Source organism: Protopterus annectens, chromosome 2.part1, assembly GCF_019279795.1.
Source record: "Protopterus annectens isolate FY-2018-M chromosome 2.part1, PAN1.0, whole genome shotgun sequence".
Lineage (NCBI taxonomy): Eukaryota > Metazoa > Chordata > Ceratodontiformes > Protopteridae > Protopterus > Protopterus annectens.
Genome location: NC_056729.1, coordinates 1,081,371,998 through 1,081,399,041, shown reverse-complemented (window position 1 = coordinate 1,081,399,041; position 27,044 = coordinate 1,081,371,998). Strand labels below are relative to the sequence as shown.

Genomic DNA, 27,044 nt, shown 5'->3' with positions numbered 1-27,044 from the left:
AGTCTGTACTGTTGCCTATCATACTGGCTTGAGGCATACTACTGTACTACACATCTTAGCGTCCAATGTCATGTATATTAGATTGCGACTTCATAACCTACACAACCCACATCACACCACCTGGCCTGATGTTCTCTGTCTGCATAGGCCTTTGGGGGTGAGGTTACCATATGCCTCTTTAGGGCCATGTTACAGCATTTCTTTGTGTTTGCATTAGCGTACAATTGTCCTGCTGTGTCTGTGCCACTGAAATGCTATCATGGCTTAGTAGTTCAGTACTGTGACTATAGTGAACTGTATCCTGGGTTCGAGCTCTGTCACTGCTTTTTATTTTCATGCTGGGCAGACCAGACTGCTTAAGGGACAGTAAAGCAAATATGAGCATGTTAACCTGATGTTGCACAACTTTGCCCGACCTTGCCCAACATTGCTCAATATGGCCTGACGTTGAGCTAGTTAGCATGGGCAATTTTGTTTACATATACTAAATATTGGTAAAAACTGCTTAGCACTGCTTTATATTGCTTAAAACATGGCAATCATGCCTCAGGTGGTGCTGCAGGGCTGCCTATGTCGGATGCACATACTACACTCCCTATACATGTTTGGAAACAGGTAGTGTCAAGTTAGGCATCTCTTTTATTTTATGTGCGAGTCAGAGAGAAGTATCATTTCCAGGGTTCCTACTGAGCCAGTGTATGTGCTATGTGTTGCCTCTTTGTCAAGGCCAAGGTATACTGGGCACGCCTCCTTCTGCCTACTGGGGCAGGCTCAGGTTGTTCCTCCTCCGAGTCATGCTGTGCCTTTGCAGGCCTTGGCAATGGTTGGGGGCTGTTTGGCCCTGCCCCATGCTGTTCCTGCTGCAGGTATTTTTGCAGGATCATATTGTGTACCATGGCACATACCATGGCAATTTGGATACATGTAGTTGGTGAGTGCTGTAAGGCTCCACCAGATGCGTCCAGGCACTGGAACAGTGACTTGAGCATCCCAAATACATGCTCGATTACATTTTGTGTTTGTGCATGTGCCTCATTATGGAGTTCTTGTTCAGGTGTGTGTGCATTTCTGATGGGTGTCATCAGCCACGGCTCCAGTGTGTATCCAGCATCCCCCATTAGGTGACAGTCAGGGATGTCCCCATTGGCAAATGTCTGGTACAGCTGCATCAGATGCCAGATATGGGAATTGTGGTAGCTTCCAGGGCAGCCAGCACACACATTCAGTATTATGCCCAGGGCATCGCAGACAACCTGGCAGTTGATGGAGTGGAAGCCCTTGCGGTTGATGTAGGCCCTACCCTGCTCACTGGCTGGTGCTTTGATGTGTATGTGTGTGGAGTCAATTGCACCCACTACCTCAGGGTATTCCGCTATTTGCTGGAAGAGATGCATATTGCTGGCCAATACCTCATGGGAATTGGGGAAATATACATGATCACCGACATGTGCTGACATGGCATTCAGGAACTGGTGCAGTACCCTGGATGCTGATGCCTGTGAAATCCCCATCATATCACCAGTTGGTCTGTGGAAGGTACCTGTTGCTAGTATTCTTAGGTCAGCACATACCTTGGTTTCTGCTGGGATATGTTCCCCTCTGTTGGTTCTGTGTGTGAGGCATGGCCTGCACAGCTCAACTATTTGCTGCAGGAGATCTCTGTCCACTCTATAGTGCTCCACTATCTTCAGTTCATGTAGCCCCTGGTAGGTTACCCTGGGTCTGTACACTCTTCTCCATCTCCTCTCTGTGGGTTGCTCAGCAGCATTCGCAATGGCACCACCCTCACCATCTTGCACATGTTGCCTTATAATAGCAATGGCAGCCCCTAACATTTTTTTGTCTTAGTTAAGCTTTTTAAGTTTTCACTTATCTTTGCAGACTGCAGTGTTTCTGAGAAAAACATGGGAGGGATGTTGTTTGCAGAGTTTTAAGTGCTGGGCTGGGCTGGGCTAGTGTACTGCCTGTGTAATTGGCTGATTCTGATTGATTTCACCTGGCAGCTCTGCTAGTTCTCCTTGGTTAACTTCCTACTACTTCTTTTCCTTCCTTTTCCCTTTCTGTTTGCACAGGGGGCAGCGCTGCGCAAACAAGCGCAAACACACGCACACGTATGCACACAGACTTACACAGGCTTACACAGGCTTAGGTGGGTGCACATGTGCGCACACAGGCTTAGACAGCCTTACACAGGCTTACACGGGTGCACACACATGCACACAGGCTTAGACGGGTTTACAGGCGTGCACATGTGTAAGCATCTTTGCAAGAAACTTTAGTGATATCCACTGCATACACCTTCGGTTTCTGGGTTTCAGTTAAGACAACTGTAGACACACCTCTTCCAGTCCTGAGTAACTTACAGCAAACATATGCCACTCTGCTCCAATAAGCTTACAGTCTTTGATACATACCCCTCATGATGTCACCTATTTTCTACTCTGTTACTCCCCTAATCCTACTCTTACACTCTAGGGACATGGTTCACATGGCAGGGAAAATTGGGATTCACTATCCTTATCCTCATTTGCATAGGATTGCCTACTAATGCTTGGTTACATCTTTCAGACTGAGCTTCCCCCCTTAGCAACCACTACTCAGTATCCATGTTCTCAGACTGCCATTCACCTGCATGGCAGAAGAATATTTTTAATAAAATGCCTATTTTTGGCTTTTATTTTATTTTTTTCTGGTTTTTAGAGCGCCACACATTTGCACGGCACTGCGCTACGCTTAAGCATCGGAGATCTGGGAAAAAAAAAATATTTTTTTTATATTTTGCAACAGATAAAAATGCCAATGGCCTTATATTTGGCCATTGGCATGCTTCCTCAACTGGATGCATCCTTTATTTGGAGCTGTCATAGCTCTGATTTGCTATTTGCAGAACGGTACTCCGTTAGCAACTGAGTACATTTCTGCAAAAATCACTACTCTTACTCGGACAGGTTAGTGTTTCCTGGATCGCAAATTTACCTCATTTGCATAGCTTTCAGCAGCAAATGAGGTAATTTGCATAACATAACACTGTCCGTGCAAGAGTAGTTTTAGGAGCTCTCATGCACGCCCTTGCCAGCTTTTCCTGGATCGCTTGGCAGACATATTGGCTGTCTGGTGTCTTACTCTACTGTTAGACTCTGTGCAAGTCTTCGTGAATCCGGCCCAATAAGTTTGTCACAGCATCTTTAATAAGACATACATTTGAAAAAGCATTTTCATTATCTTGCTAAGTTCAAAATTATGAAGAATAAACATTAAGTATCTTTATACCTTCCATGCAAACTAATGTAGAAGTTATTCAGATTTTTATGAAGACAGTAAAACTATAGCTAAGCAATTTATAATGATAACTAATATCAGTGTAGACATTTTCTTGCAGTTTGCACTCTAGTTTCTTTTTTTCCTGAAAATGAAACATCATTTAATTATGTGTACCACTGAAAGACATTTAAAGCTACAACAGTTTCAGACATTATCAGAATAGAAAAATAAAGCAATAATCTGTGAAATCAGAAATGGAAAAGGCAGAAGTTTTTAAAAACAAAGAAAAAAGGGGATTGTATGTTTGGCTATTGGGTTATTGGTCCCATTAAAAATCACCCTATGTAAAACCAGAAGAAAAAAAAAACAACACTACTGATTACAAACAGCTTTTTTTTATTCTGACATTTAGTGATGATAGTGATTCATGCAATAAACTTTCTAGATTGTTCTGTACTTTTTATTACCTCTTATTTGGAAGGATACTTCATATATTTTAGGATGTCACTGGATTTTAAAATTTGAAAACAAGTATTTTGATTTTAATGATTATGTAATGTATGTTTTTTATAGGTTCTTATACATGTGAATATGTTTATGGAGATGGACTTGTGAAGAGTATTCCTGATTTGAAAGATATCACTGTGTATCCACTTCCAGAGAACATTTTCACGTATGATACTATTTTAATGAAAGGAAATAACAGCGGGAATACCATAAACTTAACATGTTGTGTCGATAAAGAAAATAATGGATACAGTGTTTTCCTAAATACATCAGCTCATCCCTATTTAATTGAAGGTAAAAATACTTGTCATAATTTCAGTGTTTTGAGAAACTGTATTTTAACCACTTGTATTAAAATCTGGAGCTTATCAAAACTTATATTTTAAAGGAAGTTATCTAGTTATGCATAACCTCAAAGAACACAGGCTATTTAACTTGAGAACCTAAAGAACTATTTATATGGACTTTAAGAAATGTGCTTACTGTTGACAGTAATGAACTGCAGAAAAAGAGTAATGCAGGTGTATTTACTTATTTGTCTCCTACTCTTAACTTCAGCTGGCACCAAACAAAGGAGCATTTGTAGTATTCTGTTCCTTCTCCAGCCTGTTTACTTCCCTTAGCAAACTCAACCACAGCTAGTAACCCACATTAACTATTTGTCTTCATTAGTACCAGCATTACTTGTTTGTCTTCAATAGTACCCTTCATTAACTATTTACCTACACTGATACCATACATTAACTATTTGTCTTCACTTCCATTTGGGGTAGGCTAATATCTAGGTAACTTTTCCCTATATATTGTTTGCTAGGTTCCATTGTAGTTTACATTTCACATTATTCAATGCTGCTGCACAGTGTGCATTGTAGCTATATTTCAATGGTGGAATGTGGGAGCTTATTTTTGCTTCTGTTTGCTATTTTCTACCTTTGCATTACACAAGTTATCCTACAACTGTATTCTACTGCCTCCTTCTGTTTACCTTTTAAGCACTTCTAGGCTTCCTATTTGTGTAATTATTTAATGCTTACAAACTACTGAATATATACTTTGTTGCTCTGTTTGTAGCATTTGTTTCCTGAATGTAGCATCCACTGACTTATACTATTCATCTTATTGTACCATCTAATGCAGTGGTGCACAACCTTTTTGTGGGGAGGGCTACTACACAAATTCTTAATGTATCTGTGGGCCACCTCAAAACATAGTAAGCTGTTATGAGTTAACAATAGGTACAGGTGACTAGCATTTTTACTTAAGACAGCAGTCATGAAATTGCCCGTTTTCTATATCAACTTTGCATTTAACTTTATTCTAGTTTAAAGCCATGACTTATTACAAACTCTTACAGAAAGTTACTACTGTTTACAGACTGCAAGTTATAAACAACAAAGAATAGCTACTTCTGCAGCTAAAATTAGAGGTGTGCACAACTGCAGTCAATTAGGTAAGTAAGCACACGCTGAAATGTTTGCGTGACTGTAGTAAGGCATAGCATTTTTTCACTTTTTTTTTTTTTAAAAGTTGGTTACTCTCTGGGGGCTGTATGGTGTTGCATCGAGGGCCAGATCTGGCCCCAGGGCAGGACGTTGTGCACCACTGATCTAATGTATTTCCCACTTTATTACTGTTGTGCTTAACATACACATACAGCTGAAAAACACAAGTGCAAAAAGGAGTCTTTGAGCTGGCAGGCTGAATCCCTTTAAGCAGCAAGGCTGAGACCATATATCTGGCAATGTGTTAGTCATAGGTGATAGTCAAACACACAGATTCACCACTCACCAGGCTGTGCAAAGACAGAATGATGGTTACCTGCCTGTCAGGTGTCAGGATCTGCAGTTTTGCTAAGAGCTTCAAGTCCTTTCTCTTTAAGTACACATATGATGTGATTATTACTTGTGTCAGTCAATGACTTGAGTCCTAGCTACTTGGATCATATTAAGAGGGACATAAATGTGAAGCTGAAATTAGTGTGAAATTAGTATTGAGCAGTATCCTACAATCACAACAAATGATATCACAATACAAATAAACTATAATGACCTTCGATTATTGGCTTAGCTATTAGTGTCATCCTAAAGGGATCCAATATATATACCAACCTGGGAGGAGCTGATCAGCAACCCTTTTGCTAGGGTTGGCCTGCACCTCTCTTTTCATGGCTTCTACATACTAGCCAAAACATCCCCATCCATAGTGCCTTTTTAGGCAAGGTCAGTTACCTCAGATTACTTACATATCCATTATAAGTCAAAACTATATAAAGGTAGCACTGCACAGTGATAGAATTCTAAACTAGAAATTGTATTCCACACAGACATTCTTAATTCTTAATAATATAGATATCTGCATACTTACTAAAACATGGTTTCAGAACATTGACAGCAACCCCATCATGCAGGAATTTATTTCCTGCCACTCTTTTAGACAGGAGCATAGTGAAGAGTGGGAGCTGTGCTGACCTCAACTTGTTAGGGGGTACAGTCAGCACAAGTCAATTGTCTAGTAGTGCAGTGTTAGCATTCATTTGTGTACTGGCATTTCTGAGCTCTAGCAGTCAGTACTGAATCACTAGCTTCAGTGCTCTGTGTGTTATAAATTGTACAATAGGCTTGCTGCACTTTTTAAAGGTAGAAGACTCTTGTTTTGAAGGACATGGTGGACTTTGCACTCCTTAGGAGAGATGTTAGGAGCACAAGATTATTTTGTTGGTTTGCTCCTAAGTCTTGCTTGAATATAAATGAATAGACCTGTCTCTTTCTTTCTTAATATTATTTTATTATGAATTATAAATGAATAGCAAAATATATCATAACAATTTATATATATAGAAATTGTGTTGCTACATAAAAGTTATTAAGCATTAATAAAAAAACAAGATTAATTATTTACAAGGTGTCTACTTATATAACAAAGATAAATTCAAGTATTTAACAAATTTATATTTCATGTTTGGTTTAATATCCATTTATTTAAAATCTCTTGAATTTGATCTACCAATTTAAAGAAGAGGTCATTCTAGTGGTTCTTTCTTTAATTGATAAAATCTCCAATTGACAGGTTTTGGTTGAAATGTTAAACACTTTTCCAATTTTTTGTAATCACTATCCTTGCAACTGATAGTCAGTTAACTTAACACATGTAGGAATTGGGGTATTAAACCAAATTAATTATTTATTTAACAAGAAATTATCATTGAATAATGCTTGTAAAAAAGAATTGGAATTTGCCAAAATGGTTTAAATATAATACATTCACAAATATTATGTTGCCCATCAGCTTTAATAGTCAACCCACATCTTCAACAACCAATATTCTTTTTATACATTAATTATATTTTATGAAGTGTAATAAAGGCTTTATGTATAAATTTCCATAATTTCCACTTTAATGACATCGTGGTTCATGCAAAAGAAGTAAGCATAATTTCTTTCTCACTTCTTCTCATGTAATAATTGTTGATAGTTATAAATTATATCCAATAATTATCTTTACAATGATCTGACTTAGTATTCATTACCTTATAAATTTTGGATAAGCATCCTTTCTCTGGGATGTTTTGATGCAAAAACAATATCAAAATTCCTATAAATTTTGGAATATCCTTTTTTATTGATGCATGCATCAAACTTATTCTTTTTTCTATAGCGTACCTACAGTTTTGAATATTCAGCCACATTTCGCTATTTAAGTTAAATTTGTTTAATATAAAATCTAGAGAATGTAAATTGTCTTTGTCCATTAATTGAAACCAGAACATTAACTTTAAAAGTATTCATTGTAAATGTGTTAAATGTGTTAATATTGTTTTGTGTATATGCTATAGGAAATGTTAAGAATAGCTAGGCTGTATATTCTCACTCTCTATAAACAATATTTCTGAAGTTAAACATTGTTATGGTGGTGGAGGCTGAATTTATTAAAGGATTTTGATATCCCAATATAAATTCTTTTAATAACAAAAGAAAGCTATTGCTAGTTATTTTATTATAATTCTTATAGATTAGTTGATTATTTTTTATAAGGACACTTTCTTGTATGTCTTTCCATTTAGCAGAATAATTTTTATTTGTCCAGGAAATAATTGTTTTTATAATGGTGGAAGTAGAATATAATTCTATATCTGATAAACTTATTCCTCTGCAAGTCCAAGTACTTAGATGGTGTTTGAGTGCAAATCTAGGTCTGCTGGGATGTAAAATAAATGTAAGTATTAGGGTATTGAAAGCTGTTATATATTTAAGAATGGGAAAGGCTAAGGATTGAATTATATATAGCATTTTTTGGTAGTATTATCATTTTTACAATTAAAAGTCTTTCTTCTATTGTAAATAATTTATTCCATTTGTTAATAAGAGTTTTAATGTTGTCTAAACTATAACTATAATTTATATTAATTGCATCTTTAATGTTCTTAGTTAATATTATTCCTGAATATTTTATCATCATTAACTATATATTTAGAATATTCTTTTGCCATGCTAGAAATAGTAGAGTTTATATATAAAATGTTTGTTTTATCTTCATTAAATATGAGGCCTGATTTGGATTGAAAGTTTTGATAGCCTTAAAAAGGAACTAAGAATGTTTATCTGTTAATGTCAATAAAATATCATCTGCAAAGAAAAGTATTTTTGAATTTAGATTATGACCAAATTGTACATCTATAATTTCTGATTTTGATCTTATGTAGTTTGCAAAGGGTTCCATAATCAAAGTGAATAGCAATGGTGACAGCTGACAACGATGCTTTGTACCTTTGGTGATCGAAATTGATTGTGAGATATACGAACCTATTTTTAATTAGGCAGATAAATTATCACATACATTTTTATAAGTTGCTGAAAGTCTACTGAAAAGTTACAGTCTTGCAATACTAACAAAATATAGTCCCAATTAACTGTGTCAAATGCATTGTTGATATCTAGACTTATTAATGTCAAATAATCCTTATCAGATTTTAAAATTGGGGAAATAAGTGAAGGAGGGACTACTGTTAAATTTTTAGCTATATGAAAAGTAGGAAGTAAAATATTTAATGCATTTTTGTGCATTAATTTAGAAAAGTTTTGAAATTATGTCATCATTGCCTAGGGCTTTACTAGATTTTAATTTGTTTATTTGATTTGTAAGTTTAAGCAACAATATAGGCTTATCAATTATTTTAAAATGTTGATTTGTCAATTTATTTTAGTGTATTTTCTAATAAAAACATTTATTGCTTCTTACAAATCCATTACTGCATTAAATTGATTAATTTTGATAAAATATCTTCTAAGTTGTCTATGAATATTTTCAATTGCATTAACTTTTTTCTTTTTGTCTCAGTGTATAATTTTTTAATGTGATTTGATTTGGTTATCATTTTAGTTCTAGAAGCAATTTTATGTAAAGATTTTGGGTTTATTGAGTAATTTGCTAATTTAACATTTTCCAAGTTTATTTTATTTTTTTATTTGGAATTTCTAAATATTTATTTTGCAGATCATTTATTTCTTTTAATTAGATATTGTTAATTTGATTTTCTACTTTTATCAAGTTCGTTCTTGTAAATCATTTAAATCCTTATCCTAATGCTTCTTTTTTAATGAATACCAATTTATAATTTTCCATATAAATAGGATTTAAGAGCATCCAATATATAAGCTTCTGGTACATCTTTTGTATTATTAAATTCTATATAAATGTGTACCTCTTTGTTGAAGAATTCTTTAAAATCTGCCAAATTAGTAATATATGCCAGCATTCTTTTAATATGAATGTTATTGTTATAATTAAAAAAATAAATGCTATGGCATTATGATCTGAAATTGGCTAGGCATTTATTTTAATATTATCTAAATAAGTAACTAAATCATTTGAAATAAAACTCTATCAGTTCTTGATTGTGTGCCATGTCTATTTGAGAAATGAGTGAAAAATGAGAGAGTCACTAACTAAAAATTCATTAGTATCTTTAATGTTAAATATATTTGTAAAGTTTATTAATGCATTTGCAGTGACAGATATTTTACACTTCCCCTTAGTATTAGTATTTTTTCATGTAAAATACAATTAAAATCTTTGGCTACAATGAGGCTACCCTTTGAATATTGAAGGACCTGATCTATTTGAATTTTCGCTAGTTTGACACCTAGACCAGGTATCCAATATAGATTAACTAAGGAATATATGTTCCTGTTAATATAGTAACTAGACAAGACATGCCTTTATCCTCATTATAGGTGCTTAAATATGTGGTATAAGTAAAGATTTTTTCCACAAAATAGTTACTCCTCTTCTTTTTTGATTAAAATGGGAACTGGCTATTACTGTATATTATTATTAAGTCTATCTATATTGTTAATAGATGTGCTTCTTGAACAAATATAACTTGAGTTGAAAATAGTTTTAAATATTTATAGAAACTACTCCTTTTGCAGCCATTATTCAAACCATTAATATTGACTTATAGACAGTTTAAGTTCATCATCTATTATAACCTAAATAATTTATGTAAGGATTTCTGTAATCTATAATGTAGTAACCTATGTAAGCCACTATAAAAATGAATGTAACTTGTGGGAAATACAGTGGATTTTGAAAGAATACTATTATGAAACAAGCATCTGACTGTAGACACCAAAAAAGAATAAGTATCTCAACAACTCTACAACATAATGGAGTTTTTACTATCCTACCACACATGGAGTATATAACTCCAGGCTTAGATTGCAATTCTATCCAAGTCATCCTAACTAACAAAAGAAGGAGAATTAGTTCATCTCCATCATTCCATATCTATATCTTTATAGTAAAATAAAATTAAAAAGTTATCTAAAGAATGTTATATATATTGAATTAACTCTCATGTTAAACTAGATCTGTATGAATTGAACAATTTATTGCTTAAGTTTATTAAAAAGCTTCACAGCAAGTGTCCATGTGAAACTATTTATATATAAAATGCCATATTTCCTAAGAACTTTATTTAATAATAAAGATTAGTGAAATATAATAAGTGAAAAAATAATATATTAGATTGAAAAGATTTTAAAATAATAGTAAAAAATAAGAATACATTTAATTAATAGATCTTGTAAAAAAACAATGCAACTGAATCTGATCAGAACCACACAATAAAGGCATTTGCATTAATTCCAGATCCAAACACAATAATATAATTCAAAAAGAAACTTGTGTAACAATCTAAGTAATAAGTTCTATCAATACTGGAAGAACCCATCGTAATACAAATAAGAGCAATATTTATTCTTTCTAGCAGCTCGACTAAAACAAAGCCTACAATATTAAATAGTTTTGCTTTTGCATATGTTCATGAATATATCAGGTCTCAATAGCAGTGAAGAGAAGCCTCATTAATAATCCTCCAAGGGCTCATCCAATGATTAAGACAAAGCAGTCTCTGAAATCTTTTATCAAATTACATATTGAATATAATAGCAGAAACCAAATATATGAAAATGCAAGTATTAATCATTATGATCATGTCAGAAAAGCAAGTGAATATTTGTTTAAAGATACTTCCTTATGATAATTCAAAAATACTTGTACAACATAAAATGGACATTTTAGAAAGGATATATCCATATACACAGTATTTTCATAGGAAGTCACAGTTTGTTTACATGCATAACATGACAAATTAGAAAATAAAGTAAGTCATCAAATTATTTAAAATATTTAGATATTTGTTGTGAAATGTTGTGTAAAACAATATTTAAACAGTATTTAAAAGAATAGTTTATGCTTCTAAGCTGTGCATTTATCTGCCATTTTTAGATTAAAACAAAGCCAAGACTTTTGTAAATTTTCCAAATCTAAACTGCAATTGATGCCAGAAAGAATATAGTTTTCATTGTATCTGAATACATGAATATCAGGTATACATAATATAAAGATATACAAATATGTAAGTATTGGCCTTTACCATTGGATTTAAAACATAGTATCTGTAACAGAGCATACCCCTCAACCTCCCAAGAAAACAAAACCCAAACAAGACCGAACAAAATGGGAGGACAAAGGACCACAAATAGAAATAGGCTTCAAATGTTGTTCTCATAAACCTAAAAAGCAGCCGGAGTAACAGGGTCTGCATCAACATACATTTTCCAAAGGATTTTAGATCAGAAATTTCAATGTATATCATCACTTGATGTCTACAATCCTCAGTTCATCCCAGCAATCTACCAAAATGCTACAAACTTCCCAAAAAAACAGACCAAAGATACAAATCAAAATCAGATCACACATCGAAAACTGGTACAGTTAAGAGATATATTGTGAAGAGATACAGCTTCAGAACTTTTGTCCTAAGATTTTAATAATGAGTGAGCAGCTGAATTATTATTCAATAGGTTCACCTATTGTCCTGTCACTCAATAATTTCTAATTAACATATCCAAAAACAATTATAAAAGCAGTTTCTCTTTAAATAGTTATAGAGGTTTATAATGCTTTTATTTCTCTTGGTAAATCTCTCAGAATCATAGTCAGTTAATAAGAATAGGCATTAGAGTTCATAGTTACTCAGAAAATGCACATTGATGCAAGACATGTTAATTTTTAAGTGAAATAGAATAATATAATTTTGCACCCCTGCCACCCAACCATCAGGAAGCATGAATGCAGTGTATTGATGTCATGACTGACTTTGAATCATATTGATTATAATATATAAACACAGTGGCAGTGATGACAGTAGTATCACATAAACATGACAAAAATCATATTCTGTTTCACCTGTTTCAAATAAATATTCCCTCTTATTAAAATTTACAGAAAATGATTATTTACCTCTCCTAACTGCAATATGAAAGGATTCACTTTCCTGTATGAAAATTGTATTAATACCATAGCTGGCAATATGGGCCAATGAATACTATTGTCATTCAATCACTGACCACCTTTAGCAAGATTTGTTTATTCTGTTACAACGGTTACAACTTCCTGCCTTATAGATGTGTGGTCAACCAGCCCATAATACAGTACTAAGTAAAACAGCCCATTCAGTTTTGATGTTAATAGCCATGTATCATATTGTTTCTGTCATTTTCAGAGCACTAAAAACAAATTGGCTTAATCTTGGTTTGTGCTGCTAATTATTAAATTATTCATATTCTAATTGCTTAATGAAAGCTCAGTTTGGCTTCTTTTGTGGCTGCAGCACTTCTTTGCTCAGTGCCCTAATAGGATTCCCTTCAATGGTTTTATAGAATAACTGCAGAATTCTGCCAAGCCTCTAATTAACACAATATTGAAAGAAATAAGAACAGAAATCCTAATATACACAGTATACCACACATATATTCATAAACACATATTTAAGCTTATCGCTGTTTGCTACATATGTATTTCATAGCTTATAATCATAAAAGCTTTAAAACAAGTTAAAATTCATCTTACTAAGGAGAGTAAATGCAAATGTAACCACACGCCACTCTAACCACCTGGGAACACGCACATCAGTCTGATTGATGTTGTACAAGGGATTCTATAAAATATCTCCCGAGAAATGCATTTTCCAGAATAAACTTTGTAAGTATGCAGGGAATGAATTGGACCAGTGCTGTGTTACATGACTCCTTTATCAAGCATGGTCCTAACTTAAAGGGGATTGTTATAATTTCCATTCAGTGCTATCATACTTATTTCTGAGTTGTAGGTGGGACACACTTGAAAAGCTAATTCTGTACTCCTAAAAATAATATCGGCTTGCATTCAGGTCATATAAAGGGTAAGTCTGAAAATAGTAAGAAGGCATAAAAGAACCATTTGCAGTTACGTTAGATTATATAAGCAGGCTAAGATCTGTGAAAAATATCATTTTTTATGCTCAGGAAAGGACTACTTGGTGCATCTGACTTGCAGACACTAGTGTATTATATATGTAGCCCATGGTGATCAATTTTACTTGCTGGATTGGTTAGATATCTCCAGCAACACACCTCTAAAATAGAGCCATTTCTAGAAAGTGAGTGAATTACCATCAAACACCAACTATAGTGTCCCTCACCATCTTTGTGCACATGCCTCCCACTTAATATATGAGTATATATTTATAAATATAAATAAATGCTGTATTCCACCAAGCATAAGGCTGTGATTAAGTCATAGAGTTACCTGCAAACTGACTCACCAAGGATATAAGTAAAACAAATAGCTGGACCTTAGCCCACTTCCTTTTAATGTACTGTTATGATTACCCATTCAAGATGTGAAGAGTCAGCAATGACATTTTTCTTCAGAGTGGTTCCCCGGATTGTCTGGGATGGGTCAAGAAAATGATAAGCTCACTGGAGATGAAAGCCGCCATACCATGTCAGTGGCTTTCGCGTTGGCCATGATAGTCACTGAAATGTTTGAAAATGCTCTTGCTTATGTACAAGACCTACCACAGAAAGGACAATAGAAGAAAATGCTATTTTCTGATTTTATTATTTCCTTAGTACAGGCTAACATGACTGAATAGCTTTTAACTAGTCCCAAAGTAATGTCCATATATTTGTCTAACAGACAATGGTATCTAGTTAACCCTTCTGGATATCTGTTTTATGGTTATGTATGACAAAATGTGGGTTCTGTCCTTTGTTTTTGGGTGATGCCATGGTGGTTGAACAAATCCTTACTATATGTGCTTCTCACTGGTACTCAAACCATATAACCACTAGATTAACTAGGACAGTTGTGCTTTTCATCTGAGGCTATCTCACATTATTTGCTATGCTGCCTATAGCAGTGGATGGCAAATATACCTTAGAATGACCCAGGACTTGGTACTTCATCAGCACAGGGGATGGACTTCTTGGTAGGAACATCATATTTGCTCTCACATTCACAGAATTGGAAACTTGCTCCTTTTCTAAAAAGTATTAAGTTCCCCCATTAAATAGTAAAACTTCATATATGCTGTGAATGTCAAAATAGTACAAGACTTGATATGTAAGAGAATCTATGAATAAGCCAAAGACATTACTAGATAGCTGGATATTTTTTGCAAAATATGAAGTATAGAATAATGATTTTCAGTAATAATATCAGTTTTATAACAATACAGCCATTCATTTGGACATTTAATATAGTTTGATAGCCGCACTAGCTCTAAGGAAACAATAGCCGATAAAACACTATAGGACATTAATAAGCAGAGCTACCAAAAATATACTTCATTATCATTACAGAGGAATAAAAAAAAGTCAACAACCTCCTCAGCCTCTCACAGCCCTGTTAGACAAAGATATGAATTAGGTTACCAACTCTTTCAAGTAAAGACCCAAGTTAATTAAAATTACTATAAATTTAGAACTTGGAGTGGATGAGGTTGAATTAATAAATGTCACAAAACTATCCAGACTGATGAGGAAATATATCCCTACAACACTCACATATTAACTCAATATGAGTCAATTAGGTTTTGAAACCTCAAAACTGATATTTGTTTATCAGCAATGTATGCATGATGTCACTACCAAATTTACATTGCATGCCATTCATTCTTTATTTATGTAGTTCATCACACATATTAAGCTTGTCGAGCATTCTGACCACCTCTATTCCTGCTTGAAACAACCAGTGAGCCAGAACAGCACATCAAAGCCAGAACTTCCATATGCATGGTGGGAAAATGAGGTTAACAAAAAAGGACAAGAATATAAAATAAGCTTCATACAAACAAGTATTTACTTGTGCTATAATCATTTGACTTAGGAGCTACAGAAGCAGTAGATCACCAACTCAGATATAATCATTACCATGCACCAAATAAAACCAAGCCTCTACCTTCAAATTCCCCACAGCCTCTCAGATGCCCTCCTCCCAAATGAAACAACATATCAACAATAAGAATCCAAGACAACCCCAGTCTGATCCCATACAAGCAGTCAAGCATAACACCCCACACAAAGCAAACTCATCTTAACCCAGAAAAATCACTCCATTACAAAAAACGATCTTCAAAGTCAGCACAAAGCATTACAACATAAACAGTTAACTGTTTCCCAAAGCACCAATATATCAGAACAATTTTCACCTTCAGCACATCTTTGAGAAGCATGCTCCACAGGCAATGAGAGAACCCAGTAAACAGAAATGCAACAATAATATCTCAGGAAACCTATTACCACATCAGATTGCTGGAAAACTAAAGAGCCACAATTATATTATAAAAAAAAAATAATAAAGCAAGACAAAACTATAGAGCTTACCAACTCTCTCCCAGTATGCTAAATCAACCACTTCAAACACGAAAGCATTCCAGGTGACCTTACTGCAGATGTAAAAATTATAATCATGGAAAATCTACATCTAGGCTATTAAAAAGGAATGTAGGCTGCATCTATTTAACTCAAGCAAGTAATGACATTTCAGTTGTATTTAGCCATTCTAAGTAAGGTCATGTTAACTTAGACTAACACTAAAACTATTACATGTGGCGCACCTGCCCATTATGTAGTTAAATTGTAAGACTTAATTAAAATATCAACCTTCTATAGCCGAAAAAACAAACTATTTGCTAAATCAATTGTCAGTGTGCTGTAAAGGTTCACACATTGACTTTGACTTATTGTAAATGACAATTTATGAAAACAAGCATATAAAGTTATAAAAAACAAACGTTTAAATAGAATAATGATTGTAAAGTTACCTTAAAAATGCAGAATTGCATATTCTCTTCTTCAAGTAAAGAAGTAAATGAATAAAAAATATTATTAAAATATAATAAACATGAAGTCTGCAAGCTCTTAAAAATAAATTAGATAGCCACTTTTCTTATAATTTCTTCTTTTTTTATGAATTTTCCAGCCATTTCTCTCAGCCACTCATTTCAAGGAACTGTTACTCCAATCCGTTTCCTCAGGTTGTTCTATTTTTTTTTTTTTTTTTTGCTTGTAGAAAAGATCACGCAGAGTCTAGGTCCACAAAAATTCTCTCTTCAAAAAGAAATAGTTGTAGTCTATCGAGGAAAAGCAAGTGGACTTTAATCTGCTTTTTCTTTAGTTCCTTAATCAGAGGTAAGAAATCTCTTCTTTTCAAGATTACTGTGGGAAAATAGTCATTATCAAATATTATTATTTTTCCATCTAGTTTGATGGGCAATTTTGACCATGCTGTTTTGAGAATGAATTCTTTATCAAGTGATGAAAAAAATCTAACAATAGCAGATCTCAGACTAATAATTTTACAAGAAGACACTGCAAGACATCTGTGCTGCTCTCTTGATACCATATGACATTACTTCATACAAATCAAAGATGTTTGGGAGCCAGGAAGTTAAAAGTTTATCATGCTGTTTCCTTCAATTTTCTCTGGCAGTCCAAAAATACGGATATTATTTCTTCGAGATCTGTTCTCCAGGTCATCCAGTTTGGTCAACAAAAGTGTATTTTGTTTTAATAAAAACTGTTTATTTCTTCCGATGGTCTGTTCTCCACATCAATCAAAGCTTCTTCTATCCCTAAGATTTTTAGTTTTTGTTGATTAAGAGACTCTTGAATCAATTACATCTGCTTTGTGCATCTATCTTTGAAACTATTTTATTTTCCACTTTATCCATTTTTAGAGACAGCTCCTGGATATATTAGATAAAAATCACTTGAAGCTCCTTCTTTAATGACATCTTGAGAGTTAGTTTTGTTGTGACTCATTTTGTTAATATATGGATAAATATTTCAAGTAGAAGTTTGACAGGAAAGTGTAGGAATAATTAAATCATTTGTAGGTGTTATCGAAGAGAAAAGTTTAAATTATTAACTCTTTATAAAAAAATCAGAAATAAAATTTCCTGTCAGAAATATGTTAAGAATTGAATGGACCTGCCTCTTGACAGTTTACTGCTCCTAAGGTGAGGAGTGTGCTATATTTTTATTTCTTTCTTGCTTTCTATTTGCTTCACAGCTTTGAATTGTGGATCACCAGTTTGTGAGGTAGTACTGGATGCTAGGTGAGCTAGCTACAGCTCTGCGTTTAGACCCAATGTAGAAAAATATTTTGTTATTGGAAGGGGCATGTCTCTGCTCCTAAGAAGCCATCCTGCCTCCAGACGTTTAAGTCCGGAACGACAAGAACCTTGATCTTCTCCATATTCTGCACACAGTAAATTGAAATTTGTACTATACTACAGATAACTACAAAACTCCATACATATCGCCTGCAGGCCATGAGGCATATCTTATCCAACTTACATTCCTCTCTATTGACCCTAACTCACTTGGGAGAATTCAACTATCCCTCCATTAACTGGAAAACTTTCATCATCATCAACCCCCTTTTTCCCATTTTTCCTGCATTGGATCGGGATGTCGTGTTACCTGTTGCCATCTATCTTGATTTAGTGCTACACTCCTGTCTTCTTTGATATTCATGCCTGACTGTCAAAGATCTTTTCTCACACAATCCATCCACCTCTTTGGTGGATGCCCTTGTTTCATTTTAGCTTCTTACTATCTGTCTGAAATCTTATTCACCAGATTGTCTTCTGCTTTTCTGCACAAGTGCCCAAACCACCATAATCTGTTTGATCTTATCTGCAATTGGAGCTACTTTGGCTTTTGCTCTTATGTCCTCATTTCTTTGTATGTCCCTACAGTGTGCATTCTACCACTCTTCTCAGGCACTTCATTTCCATCACCTTTAGCTTTCTCAACTGGTCTGCCTTTACTGCCCAGGTTTCTGTACCATAAAGTAGTACTGGTTGCACCGCTGTTTTGTACATCTTACTTTTTAGCTTCTATGACATTCTTCTGTCATACACTACACCTGACACTTTATGCCAGTTGGCCCCTTTGCTTCTAGCTTTCACCTCTTCATTCAGACTTCCCTTTTCCTCAACCGACCCTACCAGATACTTGAAGCTATTAACCTGTTCCACTGTCTTCCCTTCTACCTCAGTTCTCAATGTCTTCTGGATTCCCCAATTTGATGCCATTACCACTGTCTTATCTGTACTTAGTTTCATCCCATGTGAGTTCAGTTTTCCACTCCATTCCCCTATCCATGTTGAAGTTCTTGCTCAGATTCTGCCTTTAATGCCATATCATCTGCATACAGCAACTTTGTTGATCTGTCGCGTCTGACCTGTTTACTAATGCAGTCCATCAACAGTATAAACAGCAGTGGATTCAGAGCTGAAGCCTGGTATACACCCACTGCCACTCTGAACCCCTCTGTGAGACCGAACATTGTTCTTGCCTGAGTCTTTGGGTCCTTGTTCATAGCTGCACTAATTCTTCCAATGTTTTGGGACTTCAAACCCCACAGTACTGCCCAAATCAACTTTTGTGGGACCTTGTTATATGCTTTCTCCAAGTCAAGGAAACCCATATGGACTCTTACTCATCTCTAGCTTCTTCTCAACTGCTCAACTATCTGTCTCACTATAAACATATGGTCAGTTGTGCTGCATCGTGATCTGAATCCAATCTGCTCATCTCCCACCTTAATTTCTACTACTCTAAGTAGCCATTCATCAATCATCCTCTCCAAAATGTTCATGCAATGTGATAGGTGTTTCATACCTCTGTACTACCCACAATTGTGGATGTCTCCTTTGTTTTTGTACACTGACACAAGTATGCTCTCCAGTCATCTGGGATACACTTTTCTCTCCACACTACAATAAGTTCCCTCAAAAGCCATTTCTCTCCTATCTCACCCAACATCTTTAGCATATCTGCTGAAACCTCATCTGAGCCTGCTGTTTTCCCTGACTTCATTTTCATAAGTGCTACTCTTACTTCTTGTATGGTGGGTTCCTCTTCTTCTCCTATCATAGGCTGTGTCTGGGGCAGTACAGCTTCAGTGAGTTTTTCTTCATTCAGAAGCTCAATGGAAGTATTCCTTCCATCTATTTTTGATGTCCTGTGGACTGGTGAGTAGACTGTTGCTGGCATCCCTTATGAAGGGTGTCTTACTATCTTTTTTTTATCTTTCTGTCTTTGTCTTACAACCTGATATATTTTCTTTGTGCCACCTACTGAGTCAGTTTCCAAAGGGTGGTAGAGTGCTTCCAATGCTTTGTTCTTTCCTACTGCAACTCGTTTCATAGCTTCTTTGTCAGCCAAAAAGTATTCTTTCCTAGCCTGGTCCATCTTTTCTATCTCCCACTTGTTCCTGCACTCTTTCTTTCTTTTGATGACCTCCTGACCTTCTGCATTCCACCACCAGCTTTCCTTATGTACCTTATTTTCATACATGGCTCAGTCACATATCAGTTCTGTAGTCCTCACACATGCTGTTTTTTAGGTGCTGCCATTCTTCAACTCCACCTATTTCCTCCTCTTCTTGGGGTGCTAGAGCCCTGAGTAATTCCTTGAACTGTTGTACTTTCTCTCCGGTCAACTTTCAAGTCTTCAGCTGGATTTCTGTTGACCTTACAGTCTTCTCTGACCATTGCTTGCATGCAAATGTGGCAACCAGTGGTTTATGCTCTGTGCCAATTGTTTCATTAGGGAGGACTTTCAAATCACTGAATCTGTGCCATTGCCCTTTCTTTACTATGGAGGAAGTGCACCTGAATTGAATGTTGGCCACTCTTGTATGTGATCTTGTGACTGTCTGTCTTACTGAACCATATGTTGGCTACTATCAGACCATTTGCCATGCAGAAGTTTAGAATGTCCTCTCCTTTATTCCTGTTACCCAGCCCATGTGGACCCAGTCAGTCCTCATATTCTGTTCTGTCTGTCTCAATATGTGTGTTCAAGTCACCTATTATCAACACCAACTCCTGTTGTCCTGCTTTATCTAGTACGTCCTGCAATTGCTGTATGATTGCACTCCTTTCCTCACTATCACAACCCTGCTGTGGGGCACAGGCTGAGAGTACAAATACTGCCCTATCATTAGGCTGGAGTTTGATTGCCATAACTCTGTCACTAATTCTGATGATATCCCTTACTGCCTTATGAAGCATCTCTCAACACAATTCCTATGCCATTTCTAGCTTGTCTTCCTCCTGAATAGTAGACTCTTGATCCCAGGTCAAGTGTCTTTGCTGCAATGCCCTTCCATCTTATCTCTTGGATGCAGTGGATGCCCAGCCTTCTCTTTACCATCATGGCATCTACTTCCAATTTCTATCCTGTCAGTGAACTACACTGAGTGTTATGATTCTTAGTCCATGCTTGGCAGGTTGATTGGTTTTATATACAACTTTCTCTCCACAGAGCTATCCCAGGTAACCCAGGTTGGGTGACTGAACACCTGCCAACCAGTAGCTTATTGACCTAGGGGTGTTGGGGTTTATGGCAGGCAACAGAGGCACATACAACCCTCTAACCATTACCATCAGATCAGTCCCAGGTGTAGGTCAGAGTAGGCTGGGTTCTTAACCCACTTATCACCGGCAAATACCAGTGACCATTTGGCAACATTAGTCAACTTAACTGTATTATCTAGAGACATATTTTATAACACTGACTGGCTAGTTTTGTTATAGTGTGCAGTCTGTGATCTGTGTTCTCCTGTCTTGAGGATACTACACATCACAATAAATGCCCAAAATAGGTGATCTATAAAAATCTTCCCCCTATATGGCGCCATGTAGAGTCTATTTTGCTGGGCAAAGATTCCTGGTTTTCATTAATGCTAACTCCATAGACCAAAGGGTTTCAGAAACATTGGACGTGGTTCTCACCAATATTATCACACTATGCTCAGTACCTAAATTTATCATTTATCATTTACCATGCCACAGGTCAAATCCGACCACCCTTTGGCAGCACTATATATAAGGGTAAAACCTGACTTATCAAAACCCCTTGTCTTTATATACAACTATATGGCAAACCTGATCCAGATACTTAATCATCTGATGAATTTTGGCACCCTCTTCACCTTGATGACCTCATGTTGCACTTTGCCATATCTGTGGATTATTTCTATGCTCACCTCAAAGCATGCATCGAGGTATTTGTCCCCATGAAACATGACTAACTTACAAAAGATCAACCTGAAATGATGTAAATAAATTTGACTAAAGATATGTTTTTTTCATATTGTTATTGACTAGGCTTAAGTAATTATGCTATCTAAAGAAACAGAAATAATTTTTATCAACAATCCTCTGAATCTCATTTTTATCATTGTAATCAGAGCATCATCAATACACCACTCCTACTAATGATCTGTATAACTGAATGCAAAATACTCACAATTCTGTCGAAAGAAAATTATTAAAAGTAGTGATCTCAGACAGAAATTGTTAGTTTGCTTTTGTTTCTCATAGTACCCTTTATTCTGCTCCCCAGTAATGTGTTTGGCTACTCCATTTTTGACTAACCACTTTTAAAGAACTGTTTGATACCAGTAATACAGATTTATTTTATTTTATTTTATTTAACATTTGTTTACCAGTATAGTCCAACTGGGTTTTAGCTCATTTTCAGTGGAGGCCCGGGGAGAAAAGCTCCAATAACAAAAAATTTACATGCAGTTGACATTATACATAGAATTTTGCAGTCAGCTACTCAAAATACATTTGTCAGATACCACATTGATCAATAAGCAATAAAGTTTGTAAATTAGTGGTATCAGCAAATATCACAGTCCTTAGCATAAAAGTGAGTTATAATATACAGAGGCAGACTAGTGCATTGGAGTGAGTGAGTGAATGAGGAAGAAGAAGAATGTGAGAAGTAACAGTTGGAGGGAGAAAATCTGGTGAAAGCAGAGGTGGAGAAGGCTTTTTTAGGGTTATTTAATTGTGGGGGGTAGAAAAGTGTAATAATATTTAGTATAAAGTAATGTAAATATCCATACGGAAAGGAAAAATTCTTATGCTGAGGATCAAGTGGCAGAAGTGTAGCAGTGGGTAGCTGGGAGGAGGAAGATAGGCTTATCCAGGGCCTGAACAAGAGCAGAGCTAGTTTTTTGTCAGATGGATCTTAAGACATTTTCTGAAGTGTGACAGGTCGGAAGTAGTTATAATAGACTGGGGGATATTGTTCCAAATTTATGAGATGTAGGTGGAGTCACTGGCACTGTTGTTGGACTTAGAGATAGAAAAAAGAGATTTATTAGAAGAGAGGAAGATGTGGTGTGGGTTCATATCAGCTGTTGAAGAACTAGAGATTTAAATGGTTGGTGGACCAGTCTATGGATAGAGATGAGTTGGGAGTAGGTTAGGTAATGGGGTAATTCTAATCAGTTAAGTTGTTTTATGGCTTGGTAGTGGCGGGTCCTGTTTTATTTCATTACTCAAAGATGGATTTACTTATTGTGCTTAATGGTACATTATTTGCATTCATTTGCTTACTTTATTTATTTTGAATTTGTTTATTGGGAAGTCCATCTGAGTTTGTAAACCCCTTTCAGTATAAGGCTTAGAAGAAAAGCTCCAAGTACAGAATTTATTATACAAAACACAGGTGAATACAAAGTAAAAGAGAAAAGTGTACATAGTCAGAAATTTACTCCATAGTATATAAACAACTCAATATAAAGCAATATTGTTCACATTTTGATTACAATGGGGGTTACTTCAGTATGAATTAGAGCCCTAATTAAAGAAGAGGTAAGAAGACCTTGCACATGATAAATACATAAAGTTAGACTCAAGGTAATAACAACTTGCTGGAAGTTAGAAAGCAGATAATAACACAATGCAGGCATCAGTGTGAAGGATTATGCCATGAGGAATTAGGTATAGTGATGGTGTAGATAGATATAGTGATGGTGTAGATTGTATTTTTAAAGCATAATTTGGACAACATAGGTTGAATACAATGTAGACTGAAGAAAGGAAGGATTATTTTTCAATAATATAAAGACTGTATAGTATATATGTGTGCGTGTGTGCATGCTTGCATGCATGTGTGTGTGTGTGTGTGTGTGTGTGTGTGTGTGTGTGTGTGTGTGTGTGTGTGTGTGTGTGTGTGTGTGTGTGTGTGTGTGTGTGTGTGTGTGTAATAGTCTTCTGTTAAAAGTGTAGTGATATGAGGAAGGGGAGCAGTTTGATAGGAAGCAATTGGAAAGTTGTGGCAGTTTCATTTATATTTACTATCAGTTTATCTTTTTTAAACATTGCTGGACGTAATTTTCATTAATAATAAAACATTCCTAGACATTAATCTGAAATCATTTTGATCATCCTGTGCAACCTTTGTCTAATCTATTTTTGTCTACTTACTGGCATCAATAACTTTAAACAGGGCATCAAGATCCAGCCAACAAGTTATGCTATATATTTAACTACCATGTTGAAAATGAACTGGGAGAAACCGCGACATGCATTGTTAAAAACCAGCTGAACAGGTCTTTGACTTCCGTCCTGAAAATATCTTATATTGATGGTAAGATGTAAACATTGCAGTATATGAATGTATGCAATGTCCTTTTAATATTTGTAACTTTTTTGTCATGATCATTGATTCAGCACATATCATGTAAGTAAATAAGAAACATTATTACACCATGTCTCCTTTGTGGAAAAAGTTATTAATGTACAGCAATAACATACAGGGAGCCTTTACTACCTCCATGAGCTAGCCATAAAGATAAAAGGTATGGTACTTCAATTGCTTGATAATATGATGAACTACAAAAATGTTATTCTGTTGCATAATCCATTGTGTGAACTATAGTCTTTAAACTGACAATATATACTTGGATGCTGTGAGTGTATCTCTCTGTCTCTCTCTCTCTCTGCTTCTGTCTCTCTCTTTCTCATTTCACACCATGTGGCACATTGAGCAACGAGCGCCCTTCAGCCCTCATTATTTCTGTAGTGGTTGCTGGTTTTACTTTCTCAGGTTGCTAGATTGTCTGTATATAGGTGCTATAAAATCCAATGGAATAATAAGAACAGCGCACACATCTGCCATATGTGATGGCAATCATGTTGACAGGTTGTGCCATATTCACATAGTACATCTAACATGAAATGTTACACCACATGTGATGAGCAGCAGATAAAACAGATGATGTTTCACTTCCAGAGATAGGAATATTTGCATACCAACAGGAAACATTCTTACCCTGGAAATAGTCATGGATTCATGAATGGAAAGATCCAGTCATAGGCTTGCTTTAAATAACAATCATGTATAGCAGGTGGACACAGAATTGCATTGTAATAATGATCTTTACTACTGCCAGCTTAAGTAGCATTCACCACCCTCCTCCCAAAGAAATCATTCAAGAGATGATCTGACCTTAGAACTCAAATAACCAATATGCAAACACATGTCCAAAGAATAGGATACATCACTGTTATGGTCTGTGCAGGTACCATCCTGAGCAGCTGGGGCAGTGGAATGAACATGTTCCTAAATGGCGCACTGCATTATGTGGAGGAATGTAGCATGTTGCTACACAACATGGATGGGTAATCACTGCAACACAGAACAGTAATCACGCTTTGATGTCTACTGCTAGAAATTAAATAGCAGTCCAACCAGATATGCCAATATATTGCTGTAGCCAAAATACAGTATATAAACCACAAAAAGAGATGTAAGGAGATAGCTGTCACCAGCATTAAGTCAGAGGATTGACTTCACTTGCTTATTTGTGAAAGATTCTTGAAACAGTCATCAAGGCCATTGACGAGGGGAAGGTGGTCCACACAGCCTACCTGGACCTCGCAAAAGCCTTCAATACAATACCCCACTCGGGCATTATAGATAAGCTCACCAGCTTAAATATAAACCCCTATGTCACTAGATGGGTTGCAAACTGGCTCAAGGACAGAACCCACATGGTTAGAATTGCTGGAGCCATGTCAGACTCCAAACCAGTTACAAGTGGCATCCCACAAGGCTCAGTCCTGGGACCTCTCTTGTACGGTATATATTTCTTGGAGGTACAGACCAACATGGAAGGACTGTGGCTGACCAAGTTCGCAGATGACTACAAACTGGGTGCCATAATCGACTCTCCAGCCGACACAAGCATCCTCCAAAAGGGCCTCATAGAAACAGACAACTGGTGCCAGAGCCATGGCCTCAAGCTAAACGCCAAAAATTGTATAATCATCCCCTTTGGCAAAAACAAAGTGCCCACAAATTACCACATAGGTGGCAATCCATTAAGTATGGAAGAAGTAATTAGGGACCTGGGGACCCAAGTTGATAGCAATCTCTCATTTGACAACCACGTGGCCAAAGTGGTTAGAAAAACATTTTATATAGCCCACCTAATCATGAAGGGATTCACATCTAGATCAGGGGAGGTCATTGTGCCTCTTTACTCATCCCTCATCAGGCCCATAATTGAGTACAATGCCCCTTTTGGGATGTACCTGCAGCAACTGGAAAGACCCCAAAAGTACTTCACCAAGAGGATCAAAGGGCTCAAACAGATGCCATATACTGCCCGGTTAAAAAATTCCAGCTCTACTCAGTGGCATACCGCCTGCTCAGAGGCGATCTGTATCTGATGCATAAAGCCATGTCCAACCCAGAATTAATGGACATGCTGCACCTCAGAAAATCCAAATCCCATCGAGCTACGCACTCGAGAGACTTGAACCTCAGCACTGAAATAAATAGGACATGCTGGAGGGACAGATTCATAACCCAGAGGCTCCCTTCACTCTGGAATAAAATCCCAGTCCAGGTTAGGCAGAGTCCCTCATTGACTCTCTTCAAGAGGAATCTTGATGAGTGGATGGGAGATCGTAGGTTTACCCCGGGTATCACGTCTGTGTCACTGTTAGACAGAGCACAATATACTAACCTCGAAAAAGGGCATAGCAAAATTAATTTAAAATGGGTGGCGAAAGCCAAACACACTCTGGCTAGGCTTGTAAATGCCCTAGGGCAGATAGCCTAGTATGAACCTATGAACCTATGAAAAAAATAAATGAAAAATAAAATATTTTACTTTTTAAATTTTTATTTTTCATTTTTCATTTTTATTCTGTTCATTCAGAATTCTGTGCCACACAATGAGTCTTTGCTAATACCTGAATAGTTTTATTGGTATTGCCCAGTAATACACATAGTTTTGTGAATCTTCTCACCTCACGCTACCTTACTTTTAATATAACCCTCATGATAGCTAGTGTTATGCCCTTTTTAGTTCCTTCTATCACCAACATTTCTTTGAATTTCTAAGCACTAATCATAGGATCTGTTTTTGTTGACAAACCCACTAACAAACCTTCTTAAGTACACAACATTCAACATCTACTAATGCAAAAGTAGCTTTTCTGTTATAATAGTTGTCTTTTATTGCTATGAATGTAATCTAACTAGCAAAACTGCATGTAATTGTTAATGTATATTACTTAACTGTCTTTTCCTGTATATCACTCAATGCCTGTTTAA

The 27,044-nt window shown here is 35.9% G+C and overlaps 1 protein-coding gene across 1 annotated transcript in view; it reads left to right on the top strand.

Annotated features, from left to right (window-relative positions):
• The first annotated feature begins 3,409 nt into the window (after positions 1 to 3,409).
• LOC122794936 (adhesion G-protein coupled receptor F1-like) overlaps positions 3,410 to 27,044 on the top strand; it is a 596,440-nt gene continuing 572,805 nt past the window's right edge. Inside the window, exons 1-3 of the mRNA XM_044063531.1 lie at positions 3,410 to 3,431; positions 3,835 to 4,062; positions 23,925 to 24,065. Of these exons, the coding sequence (XP_043919466.1) occupies positions 3,410 to 3,431; positions 3,835 to 4,062; positions 23,925 to 24,065 (391 nt within the window). The remainder of the gene's footprint in view (positions 3,432 to 3,834; positions 4,063 to 23,924; positions 24,066 to 27,044) is intronic.